At 31.5% G+C, this 23,840-nt stretch overlaps 2 protein-coding genes and 1 pseudogene across 2 annotated transcripts; 1 reads left to right on the top strand and 2 right to left on the bottom strand.

Moving 5' to 3' along the window:
* Window positions 1–3,534: 3,534 nt before the first annotated feature.
* Window positions 3,535–15,098, top strand: LOC120350617 (probable phospholipid-transporting ATPase IA). The gene is made up of 3 exons (XM_039424901.1): window positions 3,535–3,565; window positions 10,794–10,888; window positions 14,995–15,098. Coding segments are annotated over exons 1-3 (195 nt in total). The 5' UTR covers window positions 3,535–3,563; the 3' UTR covers window positions 15,093–15,098.
* On the bottom strand, window positions 13,191–13,331 carry LOC120350734 (annotated as a pseudogene).
* Window positions 15,099–17,710: 2,612 nt separating the features above from the next.
* On the bottom strand, window positions 17,711–19,480 carry LOC120350615 (piggyBac transposable element-derived protein 4-like). The gene is made up of 2 exons (XM_039424897.1): window positions 18,651–19,480; window positions 17,711–18,538 (listed from the first exon to the last, which is right to left on the bottom strand). The coding sequence occupies exons 1-2, from the start codon at window positions 19,403–19,405 to the stop codon at window positions 17,989–17,991; spliced, it is 1,305 nt and encodes a 434-aa protein (XP_039280831.1). The 5' UTR covers window positions 19,406–19,480; the 3' UTR covers window positions 17,711–17,988.
* Between the last annotated feature and the right edge of the window lie 4,360 nt (window positions 19,481–23,840).

Genomic DNA, 23,840 nt, shown 5'->3' with positions numbered 1-23,840 from the left:
GGTTATAAAAATAAATTTCAAATAAACGTTCATTAATAATTCTATCTATAAATAAAATAAAGTAGCCCTGCATACTAACATTTCAAGAATTCATGGGATATTGGATTGGAATGAAAGGCTCTTGTATTCTTCAAAAACAAAAGATGTAGCTCAGTGCTAGCTGTACCATACATATTCATTTTTAAAGTATTCAAGTATTCTTTTTTTGCTTATTTGGTCTCATTTTAAATCAAAGTTTGAATAGCAAATTTGGAATATTGAAATAATCTATTATACCCCATTGAGGGCTACTGATAGTTTTAAAATATTAAAATAACTTATTGTAATGCAAACATTCCAGTTAACTTATTTTTAAGCATGTACAAACATTGAAATAAAAAATTAAAAGACACTATTATATTACTATATATTTTTTCTCATATTTATATTAATTTATTGATTTGTATTATATATTTTTTAATTCTATTAAACTCTTGAATAAAGTTGTGAATAAAACTGAATCAGTTTAAATGCAATACTTGCCAAATGGTAAAACATTTTAATATATTTTATTTGAAAAAATAAACCTAGAACCTTAAGTGTTGTATTCCATATCTGTGTCTCTATTAAGGATAGGTGTTATGAAAACTACTATTTTAGATTACAATATTTTTTTTAATAAACATTTGTTTTTTCATTTAAACATTCACCAACTCTAGGTAACGTTTATATTTTTCATGCAACACGTCTTCCTTGAAAATAAAACCCTGTATGAATTCCAAAATTCAATTTAAATTGTAAAATGTTCTGCAATGATCGATTTCAAATTATTAAAATTGATCAATTTTCAATTTCCTGAAAGTATTATAATAAATATGTAATCTTTTATTCTAATTTTGATTGACTGTGAAGACATAATAGAATCTCAGCAATCTCAATTTATTCGTCCATTCGAATGTCCTCAATAAAATTACAATTTTAACTAAGTGATTATCATTCCATAGTCGTTTCTCTTCCAACCTGTTGAATTTTATCCTATTTGAACTTATTTTGCTGTACTTTTGATGAATCAGTTGATATAACGCTAATAGTAGAGCTAATAGCGTTAGTAGAGCTTATAATTCTCAGACTAAAAAAGTCGATTTCTTTATATTCGAGGCACCTTTAGTTTTCTCTCATCAATATAATAGAATAGTATCATTAGAGTTTCAATGGAGAACATAGAAGGTAAAGTTTGAAACCATCTATAATGTACACATAGAGTTGTCATATCAGCTTGCTTATCTCAATCCTATTTATATTAATTATTTTAAACTATTTGGAGGCCTGTATTATTGTAAAGGAATTTACCTGTTTGAGCTAAGTTCTCAGTGTCGCATCATGTCTATAAATCATAGGCATCCTATCTATTATTAATTTATCATCCTCAACACGTTTTTTTGATGAATCACAATTCTGAAACTGGGATCTTCTGTCATACAATTGTACATGCTATTAATAAGTCAGCAAACTCGTTGAATGAAGTGAGATATTTATCACATTTCTGAATATACAGTAGCTTCATACCTAATGAAATAAAATAGCCTAATGTATTTTTCACAAAAAAATATTTATTTATTATTTTACAAAGGCGACTTTCCAGAAGTATTTTAAGCGTAGGTGATGATGATGGGATGAATGATAATACAATGAAGGTAGAGTTATGAATGAATAAAAATTATAGGTTATGCTATCCACTTGAATTGATTTGAGTCCACTTTTCAGTACAAATGAAAATACAATCTAGATTTTTCTAAATTCAGCGAATATTTCCCCACAAAGTCTCATTATCGAGAATTAATTAATTATTCATAGTTATTAAAAAATCATATTTCACATTATAAAGCACTCTATTGTGGTATGTTGTGTAATTAATCTTACAAATTATTCTCACAATGAATTATATGGTTGAAAGGTTTATTATTTTCTTAAAAATCACCCCCCAACGATCATTTGTACCAAAAAATTCAAATAATTTCGTTAAATCATTTGAATGATGAAATGGAAAATGGAATGAAATGAAAAAATCTTTGCTAGGCGGAGTTAAGACTATTAAGTAGTCTTCTCTACCACTCAACCTCGATTGAAGGTTTGATCTTAATGAAAAGAGTGTACTGAATTCCCCAATACTTTGGAATAGAGTGTACTCAATTCAACTTTCTCTCTCTTTCAAGGTCGATCGTTTTGAATTGTGCTCACTTGATTAAATTCTACTTTCAGAGTGAAACCTACAGTTCTATTTGGCTTATCAGTGAAAATCATTTCAACTCTTATGAATTGAATTATTGCCTTTATCAAGGGCTGAGTTAAAAACTGGGACTATATGTCCTCTCTGCCACACAACCCTATGAATAAAGTTGTAGAAGGATATGGTAGTAAATATTCCATAATCATCAATATTCAAATACCGGTAGCTATTATTTTAAATGTTTCTTATTTAAGACACTACCTATTGTATTCAAACTTGGTTGTGATAATCCTATATTGTAGTTTTAAACGTACCTAATTGACCGAGCGAAGTGAGGTCTAAGATTCAAGTCGACGGTTTGTCATTTCTCTTAATGTTTGAATGTTCAAATGTTTATATGTTGCGCATTTACGGCGAAACGCGGTAATAGATTTTCATGAAATTTGACAGGTATGTTCCTTTTTTAATTGCGCGTCGACGTATATACAAGGTTTTTTGGAAATTTTGCATTTCAAGGATAATATAAAAGGAATAAGGACCTCCTTCATACGCCATTATTGGAGTAAAAATCAGACTATAGAATTATTCATCATAAATCAGCTGACAAGTGATTACACAGATGTGTGGAGAAGCCAGTCTATTGCTGTATTTCCATAAGGTCTATAGTTTTAATCAGGTACTTGTGGATGAGAATACTGCGAGAGGTCTAATATTCACAGAACTAATAGTTTATCTGAGTTCAAAGGCATTAGACCCTACTTCACAAGTGAAAATATCATCAGCTTTTAATTCATATCATACATTATCTCCATCAATAAACATAATCGGCTACAATAGCAAAATGTAATACCTTATTGCTTTCAAGTAGTCCAGCAGCGCAATGTCATCTTCTTATAATAAGTCATGATTCATCTTATAAACATTGTTCATCAACTAAAAAACATCATTATCATTTTTGTCGAAATGACAATAATTTTGTATGATTTTTTTATTTCATTCCTCATTCACAATATCAAATGATTGGGAGAGAATCAACAGGATAAACCCAAAACGGTTTCTCTTATTTGTTGATTTTGATTTAACAACTTCCAAAAACCTCAATTCATAGCTTTTAATTACAGTATCAAGCTTTATTGCCAAACCTCATTCTTTGTCATTTTTTACTCATCTTAGATACTCATCAAACGAAATTTCAATTATAAAACTCAAATTCTCTAGTATTGGAAGCACTACATTATCAAATTAATCCAGAAATCATAATAGAATTTGAAATGAGCTTGACGCTTTTGTAATAACAGTTACCCTGTTGTTCTTCTGTTTCCCATAGCCAATTGCATGCCATAGGACATCTGGCAAGATGTAAGTATTCAATAATAATGTAAACTTCGCGCGTGAGTAATGTAGCTTCCAAACGTCGATGCTTTCTTATTTCAGTATTACCAAATCATGCTAATTCATCTCATCCGCCTCTTTTGTTCTTCTGCTTGTCATCTTTTTCAATTTTATTTTCTTCAACTTGCCGGAATGCTCAGTAGCTACTAGATAACGCTTCAAGCTTCATAAATACCCTAAATTTAATTCAGTTATAGCTTGCTACTCAAAGAGGATTTCAATTTCTTACATTTCTCAGGATTTCTATTACTTAGATTTTTCAGATTACTTAGGATTTCAATTATTTAGATTCAATCAATTTCGACTTTAATATTTTACTTCTCTTCTTGTACAGGGTTTTCCTCTACTTGAAAATCATGAAGCTAGAAATTTTTTGTTTCTATTCATATCCATTGAATATATCCCGATAGTGATAGAGGTTTTCCGGGTATAATGATACCTCAAAGCTTGAATTTAACTAAAACTAGTTTACACGTGGAATGAAGTAATTGTTCACATATGAAATGAATTCATAAAAAATTGTGGTTCATATGTCTTCATACTTTGATACATATAATGATTAGGAAACTATAATCATCCCAAACAGGTAATATACCTTCTGGCTTTATTGTTTCTGATTTATTTATTTAGCGCATGGCAGATACACAACAAATATATAGCTCATGAGTCTCAAATGCCTAGATATACACTGTATATCTCTAATTTCTAATTCTTTGAGATGCTGTGTAGATTTTGGTCAGGAGAACATAAGTTTGCCTGACCGCCATCATTTGCTAATCCATTTATTGAAGTTTTTCGGTTTGACACCTTGTGAGACCGGATTCCCCAAATTGATTTACTTATTTAGTTATATACAAAAACCCCAAAAGTTTTGAAGGATAATATAATTACTTTGTAAATTTTTGATATGTAAACTTATGGGACAATAAAGAAGTTTCAAAATCAAATCAATTATCCATATCCCTTATAATGTCTTGGTGTTTTTTCCGTCTACTACAATATTATTCCTCCTTGATTGGTCTGATTGAACATTTTCTTATGTCTTCATACTTTGCCACATTTAATGATTAGAAAATTATAATAATTTCAAATTATCCATATATCTTATAAAGTTTTCCGTCTACAAGAATATATTTGGTCCTTGATTGGTCTGATTGCCTATTTGCTGCAAGCCTACAAGTTCTAAGCTAAAATTCATAAGAATGTCAAGAAATCAGGATGAGGTACTATGTATGAAGTACTTGTATGAAGATGGAAATAAATAGATTTTTAATTTGAGTACTGTCACCTGTCACTATATCTCCTTTCACATCAACTGGAATTCATTTTCATTTTAATTCAAGAATTATAAATCGAAAAATCTTGACCAATCATTCTCGTCTGTTACAACCATGGTCTTCGTAAGTGGTCAGAGCCGAAATTCCCTTCTCAATCAAATTCAAATGATTATTCCAATATTTTTTCACATTCTTACTCAACACACGACACATCTAGAGCTTATAAATAATTAATCAGCAAATTTGTTCATTTTGCGAATATAATTATTATTTGTTTATTTTATTTGCTATTTAGAAATTTTAAAAAAATAATGTAGGATTTATAGTGAAATTGTAACTCACATGGAAGTAGTGCTTCTTGAAATTAGAGGCCTGCATGACGCACCTATCTTTTTCTTGGTGAACTCATCCTAGAGATCACTTCTCCACATATGAATCACATAATGATGCTTCTATAGAAACAATTTGAAACTCTTTTGCATCACCTGTATTTTTATTTAAAAAATAATTCTAAATCTTTGAAGGCTTCTTGAAAATTCTAAAACATTGAAAAATGAAAATACAAAATTAATTAATCAATTAACAATGAATCAAATGTATAAAGTGTATACAATATTGGGATGTCAATAATTCTTCAAATTTTGCAGGCAGTTCAAATTTTATTCCACCTTTAGTTCAATAAATCTTTACCAGAACTGGAATAAGAACTGGGTTAACGATTGAAATATCATTCACCGACATATTTCAAACTGTAAAATAAAAATTCACTGATAATTCCATCCATCTGAGTATGTTAAGAATAAATAGATCATAACTAATGTGTTTATTCATAAGCGAAGACTAGTTGATAAGGTTTGTTGAAGGTTTGTCAGGCTAGTAATAAATTCTGTAATTTCATTTTTTTTCTATAACTATACCTCATGTTTCAAAATATTTTGAATAATCCATTACCTAACTATTAGTTGAACTCCTATTTTAAATTTATTCAGGAACAGGACGTTTAAAGTAAAAAATGTTACTTATGTAGAGTTATTTATCATAACATCCCATCGTATATTTTTATTTATAATTGGTAATAATAAGGATAGTTAAATTTCATTTCACGTACAATAATGTACACCAATTAAACACCCATTCCAACATTCTCGTCCCTTCCTCTTTATCATTAGATGATTTTCAAAACACTAATTACATTTTCAAGTACTGCTTTGAATTATCATCATTCATTCATTTATCGATTCAAGATACATAATCCATTCATTAAAATAATTGTGGGAGGACCAACAGGCACAGCCCATAACTGTTCCTTCCCCAAATGTTGATTCTTCACTAGTTCAGAACAAACATTTAAGCGGTTTTACATTAATTAATGAAATTCAAAGTCCGGTTTTAAACTCTTTTCGAAACTGGTTTGTTCCGCTTCTGAACAAGACAATTATTGTGTGATTGTTATTTGTTACCAACTTTTGTGGAAGGTGTTCCTTTATATTGTTTGTCCACCCTGCGGAGCACCCAAAATGGTAAAATTAGTACAACAATGAGCATGCACTGCTATTCGAACTTGACTTACCAACCAAGTCTTAGGTATTCGCATGAATCTTGAGATCCAATCCAGTGGAAAGGTGTCACATCTAGTCATCAACAAGGATTCCTGATTAAGGTGAGAATTTGCTTCAGCTATCTTTTTCAATGTTTCTGAAAAATCACTTAGTTTCCACTTTGGTGTTGAATGTTGTTGTGCAACTGAATTATTGTTTTACCAGAATCAGCATTGATGTTGCATGGTTTTTGCTGAGTTGTTGTCGAATTTTGTGTTTCACTTTTGCCTATAGAATTGCACTGAATTATAGTAACCTACACACAATATATGGGAAACACCAATTTTCTAAGTTTTCCAGTTGGCTGAGGAGTCTTGACCTTGCTTTCTGATTTCTGTAGCTAATGGAACTCGGTTCATCGATATTTCACTTTCTTGATACATTGAAAGCATCCAAGAGCTCAAGTTATTGAGAATCTTAAGAGCTTTTGTGAACTATATCCACAGCATATAAATGATCTGAAACTTGTTCAATACATCAAGAAGAAAGCTGTAATAAAAATGTTATGACCCAAGTCAAAAACGGATAGTTGAGCTTCTATGAGTAGATAATGAAATCTACAGTATCTAGCAAGAACTATTTGAAATAATTATTTACAAGAGCCAAGGTAAATCTATTTCGAATGAAATCTAACTTATTCATTTTGGTTTTTTTTCATTTATTGTACAAAATACTACAATCATTATTATAATCATGGAGGAAAAACTAGGCTGAGCCTGTACTATTTCTCTCCAAACATTTTGATAAAAGTTAATGTTATACTTAACTTGTCTGTATACTTATCTATAGATTTATACTTATGTCTTATACTTAATGTCTATAGGCTTTTCTATATACGAGAGTTGTGATTTCTTGCTCAATATCTTGAAAATGAACATGAAATACGAATGTAGAGTCCCAGAACCAATATTATCATTGTATGTGTAGTATTCATGAAATACTAAATTAATAAAACAATATAAAAATCTTAAAGCACCCTTTATTTAAAAAAAACTTTAAAATAGTTTAACAAAGGGTGCTTTAAGATTTTTATATTGTTTTATTATTTAAAAAGTAGCCCATGTGAATGAAGTGTTTTTTATGGAATACTTTATTATTAATGTGCTTATGAAATAGTTGAGAATTTTATTCCTCTAAGAAGAAAAAGGTGATTTCATAATTTGTCAGATCAGTTGGTAAGTTGAAGCTGCTACCTGATAGGCCGTGAAAATAAAATTCAATCCCTGAAATTCCTAATGAATCAGGTTTTGTAGCTCTTACTTTCTCTCAGGTTTTTAACTACCTACAATATTACTTGATATTTATTCTCAATTCAATCAATACAAATTTCGATAATACACTGCATATTTTCCATAACAAAAAGTTTATAAGTAACTTTGGTATGTCTTGTTATATTCATACAATGTCAATTTAATATCAACAAGAATACCCAATGTATATAATTCATTGAATATCATCTTCAAAATTCAAGTAGCATAAATCTGAAAAACTATTGAGTATTATTGGAGATTTAATGAATAGAGCACCTCAAATTTCACTAATTTGTAAATATTTAACTTTTTTCAGACTGACTAACTTTCGGTCCAACGTTGTGTTCAGATCTTAAATCATTGCTTTCACCCTCTGTATAGCATCTATGAGTTGAGCTTGAATTCATTTAGCACTTTATTTCATGAATTGTAAATAGAACTCAAACTTATTGTAAAGAGTTTTAAATTACTTCAATATTGATAAACTAAAAATTCTGTATTTTTCATACATTCACTTTAATTTCATATCTAGAATCTTCAAATAAGTGAAAATTATTCAATAACAAATTTTATTTTTTATTTCATTCAATTTATTTGCCTTGACATTTTTATATTTTTAGCTTTGCTGTTGAGCCCCAAATCGATTTTTCCACATGATGTAATCAAGCGATATATTTGATATGGTTAATATATTATTATTTCTTATAATATTTTCAGTACCTACAATATGTATAATACAATAATGTATGTTTCATCGGAAGTTGTAGCTGCTTTTGTTACACATTCACGCATTCAGAAATCAAGTTTGAAAATTTTAATTTTATTAAAGCAACTTTTCAACAATAATTTTCTTATTTTTCTCACATAATTTTTCAGCCATGCACATTCCTCTTCCCGTAATCCCCGCTTTTAGCACGTCCATGTCTTCCAGTCTTAAATCCAGGTATTTATTTTTTATCTTTCCCATTTATCCTAATTTTGTTTTTGAATATTTTCCAACTCTCTCAATTCCTTTTTTATCTTTTATTTGATGAGTTCATTTTAGTTAATCAATCTATCCACATAAAATTATTAATAAGTCAAGATAATTTTTTAGACAACATTCTGATATGCTGTCTTACTACTTGTAAGAGAACGCATTTAGAGTAAAGTAACCCTTCATGAAAGAAGAAGAATTTTCAACATTCGCATTTATCCTAATTTATATCCAGGCATATCCCAACGCTCTTAATCCTTTCCTTTCTTCTTTATTTAGTTGTTTTTTCTCAGTTAATCAATTGATCTTTTACACCAAATTAATAAGACAACATATTTTTTAAAAGTAAGGCTCAACTCACACTTACGCGACTCAGGTCGAGAAGAGACTCGACTCCAGACGAGAGCATGTGTTTCCAAATGGTGATACTCAGACCAGTCGATTCTAGTCTCGCCGCGACGTCACCATTTGAAAACACATGCTCTCGACTAGAGTTGAGTCTCTTCTCGACCTGAGTCACGTAAGTGTGAGTTGAGCCTAACTATTATCAAAGAAGAATACTGGTAATGGAATAAAAATACAATAATGTATACTGCAATTGTTAAAGTCGTACAAAATCAACCTTTAACTGATGGTGATGCAAATTATGATTGAAACCTAGGATTTTTTCAATAATATCATTTCATCAGAATAGACAACATATATGTTTGTGTTTTTATTCCATGATGGAACAATTCTACGACATCTCTGACAACAGGGTTTAGAATCATTGTTATTATTCGCTACCCTCAATATTGGTGCAATACGCTTTGTTAACGCAATATAAACTTACGTTTTGTAGCATTTAAGGCTGTGCAAAGGCTAAAAATAAACTTTCTACTGGTGATTTTTTTTCAAAGTTTTCGATTTGTATACTATCAAGATATCAAAATGAAAAAGTTTTCTCAGGAAAACATTTTTTTCCGAACATTAATTTTTGAGATATGAGCGCCTAAAGTTTAAATTTTTGGGACAGAACATTTCAAATTCGGTTAGAGATAAATCCATGAGATTTAGAGGATATATTCTTTATGGTATTGTTGATCTAGTGAAACAAAAATTTTATTTTCTGAAAATATCAACTTTTGAGAAAGTTATTCAATTTACTATTAATAACTCAAATTAAGTTTTTTTTGGTAAATTAAGTAATTTTCTTTCTTAAAAATTGAATTTTTCAGAAAATATTTGTTTTACTAGATCAACAATACCATGAAGAATCTATCCTTCAAATATCATTGATTCATCTCTTACTTAACTTGAATTGTTCTGTCCCAAAAATTTAAACTTTAGGCGCTCATATCTCAAAAAGTAATTATAGGAAAAAAATGTTTTCCCGGAAAAAAAACTTTTTCATTTTGATAGCTTGATAGTATACAAATCGAAAAACTTTGAAAAATTTCACCAGTAGAAAGTTTAGTTTTAGCCTTTGCACAGTCTTAAAATGAAAACTTAATTGTATACTATCATAATAGTATTTAAATATTATTGATTTTTAGTAATTGGTGCTCAGGATGTTTTTGAACACAACCAGTAGTCATAATACATATTTATTATTATTAGCGTATGGCTTGGATTGTGAAGACTCCCATAGGAAGTCTTAAGGTACGTACAGATATAGGCGCCGCGAACATGAGCAATTCACTTTTAATCAGATGATTATATCTGTATTTTTACAGAAATGGTAAGATACAGTTATAAAAAGCTTGGCATCAGCTGATTAAAAGTGAATTGCTCTGAAATAATCAGCTGATTATAACTGTATTTTCACAGAAACTGTAAGATACAGATATAAAAAGCTTGGCATCAGCTGATTAAAAGTAAATTGTTCATGTTCGCGGCGCGTAAATCTGTACGCACCTTTACATTACAACGCCAACGTCAATACAACGTATACGCCGTACGTCAATACTAATAAGACTGTCACTTCGCTATTATACATATTACTAAGTCAAAAAATCAATTCTGAATTAAATTTTTTTCCAATAAAGTGTGTCAGTCATATAATTTTCAGTTTATTCTATATTTGGTAAGATCATAATCAATAAAATGTTTCAGGATGACAGAAACGGCACGGCTCTTAAAGAATGTGCGAAGTGTGTTTAATTTGCGTGCCTCTGCATCAAGGGTAAATACTGAAGTGGAACTAAGACGTGAGTAATATATACTCCTTACTTTCAATAACTTAGGTTATAATACCTTTCATTATTGATTAACGTGCTAATGCTGTTCATTCCAAACTAATTGGATATAATCATAGAGAAACAATAGCGTAAGTAGATATCCCATGGTATAGTGAATTTATGTCGCAACTTTTACTGTTACCTCAAGCCGATTACTGTCGATTGTTGTCAATTTTTAGTGTTTTGTTGGGGTGATAGTGTATGAACAGCACAATTAGAGAGACTACCAGCGTCACACAGCTGCATAGGAAAGAACTTCGTGAACTATCGGCTTGGGATAACAGTAAAAGTTGCGACATAAACGCCCCATACCATGGGATATCTACTCATGCTATCGTTTCTCTATGATATAATATACAGAGTGAGTCATATGTATGAGAACCCTTCAATAAATTGGAGACTGTTGTAGATATAATACTGTAACTTTCAGGATAAGTTATTGGTCAAATACTCTACCTTTTGACGTCGTACAACTGAATTTTAACCCCACTTATTTGGGGTTGTAGCTCGAATATTAGGCTACAAGTAAGAATAGGGAAATTAATTTCAGGGACCACCAATTTTGGGAATAACTAGTTTTCCCCAGGTTCATGACAAATATTTCCAGTTTCTCCTCAAAGTTGTCTCTCAATTCTCATCTATTGTCAATTTCTAACCAACTCTAAATTTCACCAAATTTCAATCACGGTCACAAAGTCTTTTAGTCAATTTGATTATCATTTTCGTCATCTTCCTTGAACAGGATGATCTATCCTGCTTCTTGAGAGTTCTAGGAATAGGCTTTTCTAGATAAATAGTGAGAAATAGGCTTTTCTAGATGAGAATTATTTTCCCACACACGGATTAATAGTCTAAGTGGGGAAATATATTTCCTAGATTTTTTTTTGTTTGTAACTATTATTGAATATGATATAGGCTTTATAATCTTTTGTGGAAATGAATAAATTGAAATTGGAAATTCATTCGATTTTGAGATTGTTTTTCATCGTACATAGATAGTATACTTCTTTTGTTATTAGCATAGAATAATCAATATTTATCAAAAACCATCTATATCGATTGTTCATTTTATGTTATTAGTCAGAGTGCAGTTTTCTAGTCACTTGATACCTATAATTCTAATAAATTATTAGAAGTTCTGAAAAGTGGGAATAGTTATTCATTCATTGTCAGTCATTACTCTTAGTTGATATTATACTGAATATGTTTGTACTCCATCTACTTGCAATCGATTCGAATAGGAAGCTTTCTTAAGCCGCGTCCACACTGAACAAATGTTCGACATACATGTTCGGCAAACATGTTTGTTGAGGAGCTCAGGGACAAACATTTTAAAAAGTTTGGACAGTCGTTGTTTGTCAAACAAAAAATTACTGTTTCTCCAAACATTTTCAGGGTTGACAGCTGCAAAACAGCTCTAAAACATAAAGCCTGTTCTTCCCACTTACAAATATTTTGTTTGGTGACGCGTCCACACTGGCCACGGGCAAACATTGTTTGTCAAACATAATAAAATTTGCCCAAACTTTTTCAACAAACATTTTTGTCGAACATTTGTTCAGTGTGGACACGGCTTTAAGCTTTTTCATATATGATTGAAGTATAGAATCTCAATTCAAAGTTATTTACAACAGGTGATGCAAAATTAACATTGTTGATGAGGGTTTTGACACAACATTTCGCAATATTTAGTTTGAAACTCTTTTATTTTCCTCCAGAAGCTGTATAAAATCCTATAAATCTGCCATTTAGCCCCTCTATTGTGTAAATACTGTTTTTGAGTAGATAGTAAAACTCAATAGTTTTCATAACTTTAGTAGATCTGTAAAAACTTTATAATCACTGTATATTGATAAACCACAGCTTTTATTATTAATTGAAGTTTTCCGAGCTTGAATATTGTATTGTATAGTTATCCCAACTCGGCTAAAATAATAAAGAATATTTCCATTTCATTACATTGTATTAATTAGTTGATTGAAAATCTTAATTGAAATATGTTAAGGTTTCGTGATCAATTACTGATTTATGATCAGATTTATGTTGTAAAAATATGCCACAATAATCAATTAATATTTCTTTACAATAATTGAAATAACGACTGCATGTCTGTAAATAAATACATAAATCAAACAAGTGAAGATCAATCTTGTTAGATACAAATAATATTCTTAGGCCCGTTTGCACAACAGCAGTTTAAATTTTAACCGTGATTAATTTCACGAGAACCAATCAGAGCAGGCGTTTTGGAAAAGACGGCTTTTCTGATTGGTTCTCGTGGAATTAATAAAAATTCAGATTAGACTCATCATGAGTTCCACTCCACGGAAATCTTTAGTAAAATGCGAAAGATTTATTCGACTTTAATCACGGTTGAAATTTAACCGGCTGTTGTGCAACCGGCACTGAGTATTAAATTTACTCACTAGAATGGCATATGAAAATCTTATCAATCGTCAATACATTTAGTCTATTCAGAAATTTTCCAATTGATCTGAAATTCACGTTTTGATTAAATTTGAATAAATAGAGTTATTTTCCCACTTTAATCAATCAAATACCTTGAAGCACTGTAGCCTAATCTGGATGATATCTAATGATAAAATAATCTTGTGTTAATAATATAATTATACTGATGAAAAATAATACCATTGCTTTTGTATTATTGTGTTAATCTTCAATGGTTCTGTGTATTATCAAGCTCAAATAGTTCTAATTCTTATTATTATATGTTAAAAATATTTTATTTTGAATCAGGGAATGCGGACAATATAATTTATTGAAAATTAGCTTTTTCCAGAAAAATATAATAACATAATATGAAAACCACCATATGAAAAATATAATATTTTTACCCGGTTACACAAAAGCCTGTTGAATTTTATGACATCAAGATTGAATGACATGAGAACCATCCAGAGAAGGCTTTTCCAAAAGAAGGCTTCTGTGATTGGTTCTCGTGGAATTTAATCTCGATTAAGTAATAGTTTTATTATTTGTTCTTGAGCAAGTACTCATAGAAATATAAGTTGCTATTCTAATCAAATACATAGAACATTCTTGATTAACAGAACAATTCATCAAAACACGAACATTACAAAGTATCCTGCTAAGATAATATGATAACAACTAGCTGTCAGGCTCGCTTCGCTCGTCATATCCGTCTAGCCCCCTGGACCCCCGACTGGATCGTCCAGAAATGAGATCAGCGGGCTCGCTTCGCTCGCCTGCATTTTTCATGATTTGAGCATGCTTCATTCCATCAGAAAGTCAAAGTACTGAGAAAACGCAGAAAAGCTGAGAAAAACGCTGATTTTGGGCGTATCTGTGATGAAATATTAGTCACCTCATCACAACATTTTTAGACACTACCTAAACATGTCTAAAATTTGGACATTTTCTGTCTATTACTCGATGAAAGAACTGAGAAACGCAGAAAAGCTGAAAAAACGCTGATTTTGGGCGTATCTGTGATGAAATATTAGAGTCACCTCATCACAACATTTTTAGACCCTACCTAAACATGTCTAAAATTTGGACATTTTCTGTCTATTACTTGATGAAAGAACTGAGAAAACGCAAAAAACACTAATTTTGGGCGTATCTTTGGCGTTATTTCAAATTCCTTCTAACACAACATTATTACACCCTAGCTTAGCTTCTGTACTAAATTTGAACAATTTCTGTTCATTTGTTCTCGATAAAGCTGAGAAAGCGCTGGAAAAATGCAGATTTTGGGCGTGTCTTTGGAAATTTTTCCAAATCCGTTCTCAGTGCGCCTCTAAAGGGCCAACTGAACATACCTACCAAATTTGAACGTTTTTGGTCCGGTAGATTTTCAGTTCTGCGAGTGAGTGAGTCAGTCAGTGAGTGAGTGCCATTTCGCTTTTATATTTATAGATAATCAAAATTGACTTTGGAGATTACAACAAATACAAAAATAGTTTGAAAAATGTAAAAGGCTTTTGTGCAACTGGCTCTTTGTGTGATTGATCCTTGGTAGGAATATCTTTGAACAAAACAAGTGTTATCCAGGTAAAAATGAGATTCTCTTATTGGATGTTGTTTGTTTTTAGATGGTTTTGCCTTTTCGCAAGAGGAGAGCGGGGCTGTGTCACAATCTGACGTTATTCGTGCTTATGACACCAATCTGCCAAAGCCGGGAGGCATGTAAATACAGGAAAACATCTATTACTATCTATTAAGATGCTTTTATAAGTGATGGAGAGCATAACCAGCTAGTCAGATAATTATTAAGTGTCTTTTATCTAGTAACCAAAGATGAAAGTTGTCTTTCGATGATCGCTATGCCATTGTTATCGTTCATATCAATGCTATCAATATTTAATTATCTTGTAATTAACAGTATAACTGTCTATTCTGACCAGAAAATTAATCGGTAGATTCTAAAAATGTCTCAATTCGACACTAATGTGATTCAGTAATCTGTAAAATTATGATTATTCAATAAAAACAATATAAAAATTTTGTAGTACCCTTTATTTTTTAAAAACTTTAAAATAGTTCAACGACTAGTTTCGACCCTAACTACTTTAAAGTTTTAAAAAATAAAGGGTACTACAAGATTTTTATATTGTTTTTATTAATTTGTTCAAAAGTAGCCCATTAAATTGAAGTTTTTTTGATGATTATTTGTATGTTCATCAAAGACATCACAATACGTCATTAACCTGCAAGCCCAGCAATTCAATTGGACTCAACTTATCATAACATGTTTTAAAAAATCATATTAATGTGCATTGTCACTATAAACGTTAATTTAATAGTTTTGTCAGTTCTTTTCTAATGTGGAAAAAATGAAACTACAGTATCATCTAATGATCAAATTTCACTTTTGAAATATGTTACAAATAATTTGTTATTCTTCAACTTTGAAGAACATGCTAGTATTTTATATTTTCCTAATAATTTGTAGATCTGTGACAGTGGATACAGTGATAACCATAAATTTTATATTTTTTTTTTTTTTGCAAACTTGTGTATATATAATATGTGTAGAAATGTTGGTGAATCTGAAAATCCAATCTGCAAATTATTTTTGTCCTCATATAATTTTCAATTGTTGTTGCCTGTAAGGAAAATGTGGAATTAAGGGGTATGAATAGACCAAGGTGTTTATAGACCTTCATGGAATAAATAACTGTTCTTCTTGAACTTTTATGATTTGTGATTTACTAATTTGTACTTGGTTATTGTATGAAAGAAAAAAATAAATATTTTATCTATTTATCTTTAAACTGGACCAATTAAAAATGTCATGAAAGAGGCATAAAAGCTATTGGTATTATAAAATAAGATTCAATCTTAAGATTGAATCAATAATATACCATAACATATTTATGATGTGTATTGTTTGATGAAATGTTTATGACTTGTGTTAATATTGTATTATATACGATGCATAACATAAAAAATGAAATTGAATTGAATAAAATCATGAAATGTACGCTAAATACAACCTAGGCCAACTAAGATTGAAAGAAGGTAATGGACGATTTTTAAGCTTTGAACGGCGTTTATGAGAAACATTCATAAGAAAATCTATATAATTTTCTCTATGTCAAATATTTCTCAATACTCATTATTGTTGATGTAAGTTGGGCGTTAAAACTCTTAGAGCAGGTTGCACAAAAGCCAGTTAAATTTTAACTGTGATTAAATCCACGAGAACCAATCAGAAGCCGTCTATTCAAAAACGCCTTCTCTGATTGGTTCTTGTGGAATTAATCACGGTTAAAATTTAACCGACTTTGTTGCAACCGGGCCTTATAGCTGTCCGTTTGAGAAAAAACACGACTGTTGTTTAATGTGAATGATGAGATTAAGGTTTCTAATTTAAAAAAGAAATCAATTTCTTCGAGGTATCTCGAATTTTACTCCTTTGCGCACTTTCAACTGCGCATTAACAATTATTGTGAATATATTTTTTCTAATCTTCAACTGGCTATGAAATGCAATTAATAAACCACTGAATTGAGAAAATGACGTATCTATGTTCCTTGATTAGTGTGACTGAGTTGTTTGTACTGTCGCTGTATTATTTATTAATAAGGTATTAAGTTTGGATGAGTGTATTGAAATTCCTCCTCCAATTTCAACTCAAAATTCAAATTCCCAACCTATTCTTCCTCCAAAGTATTAAGTAGGCTATACATTCTATTAAACATAGAAACTTTATTATTAATTAGAGTAACGTAAATGTTGGACACTTAATGGTTGAGAAGCACCGAGTTAATTGTGTATTTTTATATTACGGCTGTTGAATATGATGTACAGATTTCTATTTATATTGTTGTATAATTTTAATTATATTGACAAACAATCTCTCATCGCAAAAATTGTATTCAATGACTGTATTCTAGATGGTTTGGGTCTGCATTAACCTATCTGACCACCAAGTTTTCGAGAGAATTTTCTAACGAACCAAAATTTAACTCAAAAACGAATCAATCAGATCTAAAATTGTTTCCTGAAATTATTCCAACTTATAGAAATCTAAATGTGCGATAATCTCTACTAGATATTTCAACAGAAAATCAGGCTCATATAACTGAAGAAATATCAGAATCCTACTAAAAATTCTGGAGGTTTTTCAGAATTTATTTGATAGACTTTATATATTGATTTATTACTAATTTATTTATTCGGTTTTCAACAAGTAGGAATTGTTGACTCATTCTTTATCACACATTCACTTCAAAAGTCAACATAAATCAATGTATTATTTTGTAAGCTCAGGTAAATTTTACATGAAATTCATCTGTATGTTGAATATTTAACCCTGAAATCCTACACTTACTTTCTAGAAACACGAACCCTACTCTGGGGTACTGGGTTCCCCAAAAACAAAAACTCAACATTTTGTTTTAAAAACTTAAATTTTATTAAAAAACCTCAACTAACAATTTGTTTGGTTTATGTTTATTTCCTTAATAACAATTTAAAGACATATCTGACATTTATTTTACTCATAAAAAAAGAAAATTGAAAAACTTACATTTTCTTGGATACTTTTGTATGGTTTTAGTTTTAAGTCATGTTCACACACTTTATTCCCTGCAATTAGCACAGATAGATAGGGAATGACTTTTACATACAAACATTTTGCACTCAATACACTTTATAGTGGTTTTGACATCTCTGGAACGGGGGCAGATGCAACACCTTCCGGCACGTCGGTTGTCGTTCTCTGCGTGTCTGGGCTCATCGATACCAAGTTGTTCGGCAATCGCAAGGCGAATTCCTCTACGCAGTGTTGGTTTTTGTAGTCTTTCCTCTAACCAAGGCTTCATCAGACCTTCTGCCAGGGTAAATAAAAACTCTACTCTTGGTTGTGGAGTTTGCTTGTTCAGAAAAGTGTTCTCCTTGTAGATGATGTAAGAATTAACACAGGCACTATTCAAGATGCCATAAAAGAGACACACAGGCCATCTTCTTGTTTTCCTACTACAGGAATACTGAGCAGACATTTGATCCAACAAATCCACTCCGCCTTTGGTATTGTTATAAAAGTGAATTATTTCTGGCAGCTTTGAGTTCTGTTGCATGGAGTATCCCTGGTGCATGTTTGATAGTAGAAGTACATTCTTATTTTTTTTTTGGTGTAAAGGACACCAATGTCAACTCTCTGTCAAAAGCAAACATTATTGTTCCTTCTGGTCTGCGCTGCAACACTTCTTGAGGTATGTGAGGCTTATTTTTGCGCAGCGTTCCCACCATGGTCAAGTTGTATTTACTCAGCATGTCGTTGAATAGAGGGACTGAACTGAACCAATTATCAACAGTAATATTTCTATTACTGCCTTGAATGGTTTCTGATAATTTTTCCACAAAAAATGCAGCTTGTGGTTGTCCTCCTGTATTCATTTTTTTCCCAGTGTATGGGATGGCATTGATCAAATAACCATTAGAGTTGCAGAGCATGACCAACTTCAAACCATATTTTGCTGGTTTATTTGGGATATACATACGGAACCGTGAATTCCCTCGAAAAGCCAGGAGCTGTTCATCAATACAACAGTACGGTCCAGGGATGTAATACTCCTTACAATGTTCAATAAACTTATCCCATACCTCTCGAATTGGTGCAAGGGCGTCAATTTCCTTTCGAGCGTCTCGCGTTAACTTGTCATCAAATCGTAATGTGTTGATTAAAAACTCAAATCTTGCTAAGGGCATTACAGTTCTGGTGATGCGAAGGCCCCTACTTTCGTGCCAAAGAACTTTTGTAGACGTGTGGTTGTGATTTAATGCTCCAAAATAAATCAAGAGTCCGAGTAAGGCTCTAACTTCTTTATTAGTAGTCTCTTTGGTAAAAGTTGAATCATTGTAGTTTACTTTTTGAATTAAAATCTCTTGATTTGTGTACTTTACAATTGCATCGATTATGGTTTCATTTACAAATAAGGAAAACAGATTTTCAGCATTCGTAACACCCCGAGCAGCTCCAGCAGGTCGGGATCTCATGAAAATTATGTTTCGTCGAGGGGTTCGACCAGCTCTTTTTGGAGGTTTGGTTGACCATCTATACTTATTTTTGCCTACCAGTTGTTCTGCAGTAGAAGTTCCAGGTTGTAAGTCTGCCTCATTTATTCTTTGTTTTTTACTTGGTCTTTGGGTTTCATCATCTGTATCTTCTTCACTAGAAGGAGGTATATATTCGTCTTCAGATGCATCAGGGGAAAAAACATCCGGAAGGACATCATCGTCTTCAACAACATCAGTTCCCCCCTCACCATCAGATACATCTTCAAAGTTATCAGTGATATTTGTTTCATTATAATTAAATCTGACTCAGACCTAAATAACTCTGCTAAAATTTCATCGTCTGTGAGTTTTTTATCCATAGCTACCAAAACGAACACAAATAACACAAGTAATAAAAAAATTAAGCCACAATTGAAAATGTAAACACACCACAAAAAACTTGCATTAACCCTACACTGGGGTACTGGGTGCCCCAAAACCAGTTTACAGCTCAAGCCTGATACGCTACGTGTGCGACAACAACAGCCACTGATTGACTGTCAAGGCCAATGAAAAGTCATGGCAGGTGAGCGCCGTCAGGGTTGCCAACACCGAGTTACAGCAAAAACAAAATTCCCTGGGGCACTCAGTACCCCAGTGTAGGGTTCCAGGGTTAACTTTAAGGGAGAGATTCCTATTTCTGGAGAATATTGTACCCCTTTCGAGAAAATAGATTTCAAAAATATAAAAGTTTGAATTCTGTCGATGCTTGGGGATTTATTCAGACGGTATTTTTGAAAAAAAATCTAAATATACAGTCAAAAATGTTTTCAAAAGTCTATATTTCCTATATCTATTACAAAATGAATAACTCCTCGAATTCCATCACATCAATTTGGGATATCAAAATGGAAGATTGTACACAGCATTCTCTAGACTATAGACTAAGATGGAATGTATGCTATCTTATTGGATATAGATACAAATAGCATTTTATTGGGCATGTCTCAGAATTATATTATTGTGCTAACATTTCTGATTTGATTGTTTGTAAGAATGACTACCTGTAAGAGAAATGTATGCAAGTCGAAAAAGCTATCTGTCAATTCTCAGTTTGAATAAAGTTATATATAATTTTTATGTATTTGCTTGTTATCTATTCTTCTATGCCTGTACCTCCTCTAGTACAAGCTTCGGGTATTTCAAACCTAGTTATAAGGATCGCTGATTGAGGCCTGCCGCAAAGTAGACCCACGAAAAGCAACCCACTTCGTGGGATGTTTTGTAAACCATCATCTAGGCTTCTCCAGACATCTGTGTAATACATGCAATGAATAATCCACTTGTCAGCTGATTGATTATGAATAATTCTATAGCAATAGTTTACAAAACATCCCACGGCGTGGTTTGCTTTTCGTGGATTAGCGTGGGTCTACTTTGCGGCGGGTCTAATGAATGAGTCTTTTCGCAACTGATAAAGACCTGAATCCAAGTTTTCAATAATATTTAGAAAACTCTAAGGTTCAACTCACACTTACGCGACTCAGGTCGAGAAGAGACTGCGACTTTAGTCTCTTCTCGACGCAGCATGTTGTGTTTTCAAATGGTGACTTCGCGGAAACTAGAATCGACTGTGTAAGTATCATTATTTGAAAACACATGCTGCGAGAAGATACTAGAGTCGCAGTCTCTTCTCGACCTGAGTCGCGTAAGTGTAAATTGAGCCTAAGAGTATGCTGCAGCATTGTTATTTCATGCATACATGAGGAGAGGCAACCCACTAGACAATACTGTAATTCATATCTGTATTCTTCTTTACCATTTTGATACTGCCTTATACAATTTGGGTCGTTTCCAATATGCAAATGAGTTTGAAAAGAGCAGGAAATAATTTTTTTCAATTAGCAGTCTTCTAGTGACATGACAAGCTAATTTTCAAAATTAGACATTTACAATTGAAGAAAAGGAAGTCACGAATTGAACAGGAGCATAATAGCACGAATAGAACAGAAAACTTGAAGATTTTACCGCAGCGTTATCAGAAATAATATTTTGCATATCAGAAATGACCCAACTAATAAAATATAAATCTTTATTTGCCATAAGGTCCACGCCCTATACAAAAGAGTTGCACACGAACATAAAAACAAATACAAAAATTTCAACAATTATCAAAAGATAGCATTGGAAAAAATTAATAATCACAGTTGCACAATTAATCAGGCTTAGGCCTTAGCAGGTTTTTTTCCTGTATTGTATTAACTGTATTATTTTGTATACAATATTGCATAATAGTAAGTTATTATTCAATTGTATTTTTATCTTGAAAATGGAAAATAAATTTGATTTGATTTGAATAACATCAACTCAATAAAGAATATAAACAGAATAAATTAATCAGGATTTATAGCATCATCAGGTAAGCTATTTATATCATCATCATATACAGCTACCGGTACACTAAAAAAATGGCAAATTGCAGATTCTTCAATTATGGCAAACCAGAGCATATCCTCTTCTATAACCCAACTAATAAATAATATAGAAATAGTGTCATTCAGTGAATCAGGACGATTTCAATATGTTACTAATTTGCTAAGAAAATTGACTTTTAAATTCAGTGGTCATAAATATGAAGAAAAAAGGTCGATATTCACTGTACAATAAGTGAAAAAATTTGTTTTGAATAATATAACATGTGATGAAATGTACTCCAAGGTACCTAGACCTACATTCTAGGTACATCAATCTACTCCTTTAGAATTTATGCAATTCTCAACTTTCCCCATGGTCTTTCAATCAGTGAAACGGAAAGATTTCAATATGTGATAAAAATGTGAAGTAAAAAGGCTGCCATTCTTATTGTATAATAATAGGTGAAAAATATGCTAAATGTCCTCCATTTAAGGACAGGCAATTCTCAAGTTTGTCTCTCATGACATTGAGCATCTTATTGACTAGTATTCAATAGCATTTATTTTGAACTCATTGTCTTTGGGTTGGGATAGTTCTTATTCCAGAGTTCATACAGTGTGGCTTGTTGCTCCGTAAACAACACTGCAACACTACAAGAGTTGCCATTACTATGAAAACTCTATGAAGGATTCGTTTCCAGCTTCCAGGAGACGTTAACTAGGATAAATCCGTTCATGTCACCACACCGCTGATTCAACATACTGCAACCATATTCTACTAGTAGTTCTGTGAACAGTAGACCTCACGCAGTTTTCTAGTCCACAAGTATCTGATGTCACCTGTTCTAGTTGATTCAGTTCAATCACAATTCACAGTTGAATCATAATTTACTATTGAAAACTGTTATTTGTTTTCTCCTAGATAAAAAACTCACTTATGTTAATAAACTCAGTTTACGTTTGAATTTGTATCCCATATTGTGATTTATCCAGTTTCGTGATAATCTTTCCATCTGATGAAAGTATGTCTCAACTTTTTTAAAATTGATTTTTTTTTCAATCAAGAATATTATAATTTCTTCGGCATTATTCTGTCCATTTGATAATTTTTCATTTCATTGTCTATCACCTATTAATTTTTTTTTTTAAATGTGAGAATATTGATACTGATGGGCACGCATCATTAACAAATAGACACGGCCAGACCAATCGGCCAATATGTGTAATGCGTGCAATGAATAAATCCACTTGTCAGCTGGATAACATGAAAAGAAAAGGAATTCCTCCATACTCTAATATCACTATATTATATCATCAACTCTGAAGATAGGATTAATCAGACTATAGAATTATTCATAATCAATCAGCAGACAAGTGGATTATTCATAGAATGCATTACACAGATGTCTGGAGAAGCCGTGTTTTTTCTATAAGGTAGGGTTTCAATCCTATTTTATTAAGCGAGCAATTTCTGTATGTCTGTTTATTTTTTATAATATCTGGCTATTTTTATATCTGGTTATTCATGTTCAACGGATCTCAAAAACGGCTCTAACGATTTCCACGAAATTTCAATATTTTGTTTTGCATTCATGGTATTATTAAGCGTGCCCATCATTATCAATATTATCACATTTGAAAAAACAATTTTAATAGGTGATTAAAAATGATTAAATGAACAAAATAATGTTGAAGAACTTATAATATTTTTGATTGAAAAAAATTAATTTTCAAACAATTTGAGAAATATTTTCATCAGATGGAAAGATTATCACGGAACTGGATGAATTATCATTGTGGAATACAAATTCAAACTTGAACTGAGTTTGTTGACATTTCAAACAGGTGACATCAGATACTTGTGGATAAGAGAACTGCGTGAGGTCTACTGTTCACAGAACTACTAGTTGTTATTGAGAACAGTGATATGAAGAAGGCTCCTAAAAATAGTTTTCAACATAATTTGGTATTTGAATAGAGATTGATGTACGAGTGGATAGCATAGTTTACAATCTTTTTCT

This window comes from Nilaparvata lugens, chromosome 3 (assembly GCF_014356525.2).
Source record: "Nilaparvata lugens isolate BPH chromosome 3, ASM1435652v1, whole genome shotgun sequence".
Classification (NCBI taxonomy): domain Eukaryota; kingdom Metazoa; phylum Arthropoda; class Insecta; order Hemiptera; family Delphacidae; genus Nilaparvata; species Nilaparvata lugens.
This window is presented reverse-complemented; position numbering and strand designations above follow the sequence as displayed.

Excerpts from the sequence above, each read along its gene's own strand:
- LOC120350617 (XM_039424901.1), top strand. Across the intron at positions 10,889-14,994 it reads TACTGAAGTGGAACTAAGAC|ATGGTTTTGCCTTTTCGCAA; the intron begins GTGAGTAATATA and ends GTTTGTTTTTAG.
- LOC120350615 (XM_039424897.1), bottom strand. The coding sequence starts at position 19,405 with ATGAGATCCCGACCTGCTGGAGCTGCTCGGGGTGTTACGAATGCTGAA. Across the intron at positions 18,539-18,650 it reads TACAACTTGACCATGGTGGG|AAAAAAAAATAAGAATGTAC; the intron begins AACGCTGCGCAA and ends TCCTTTACACCA.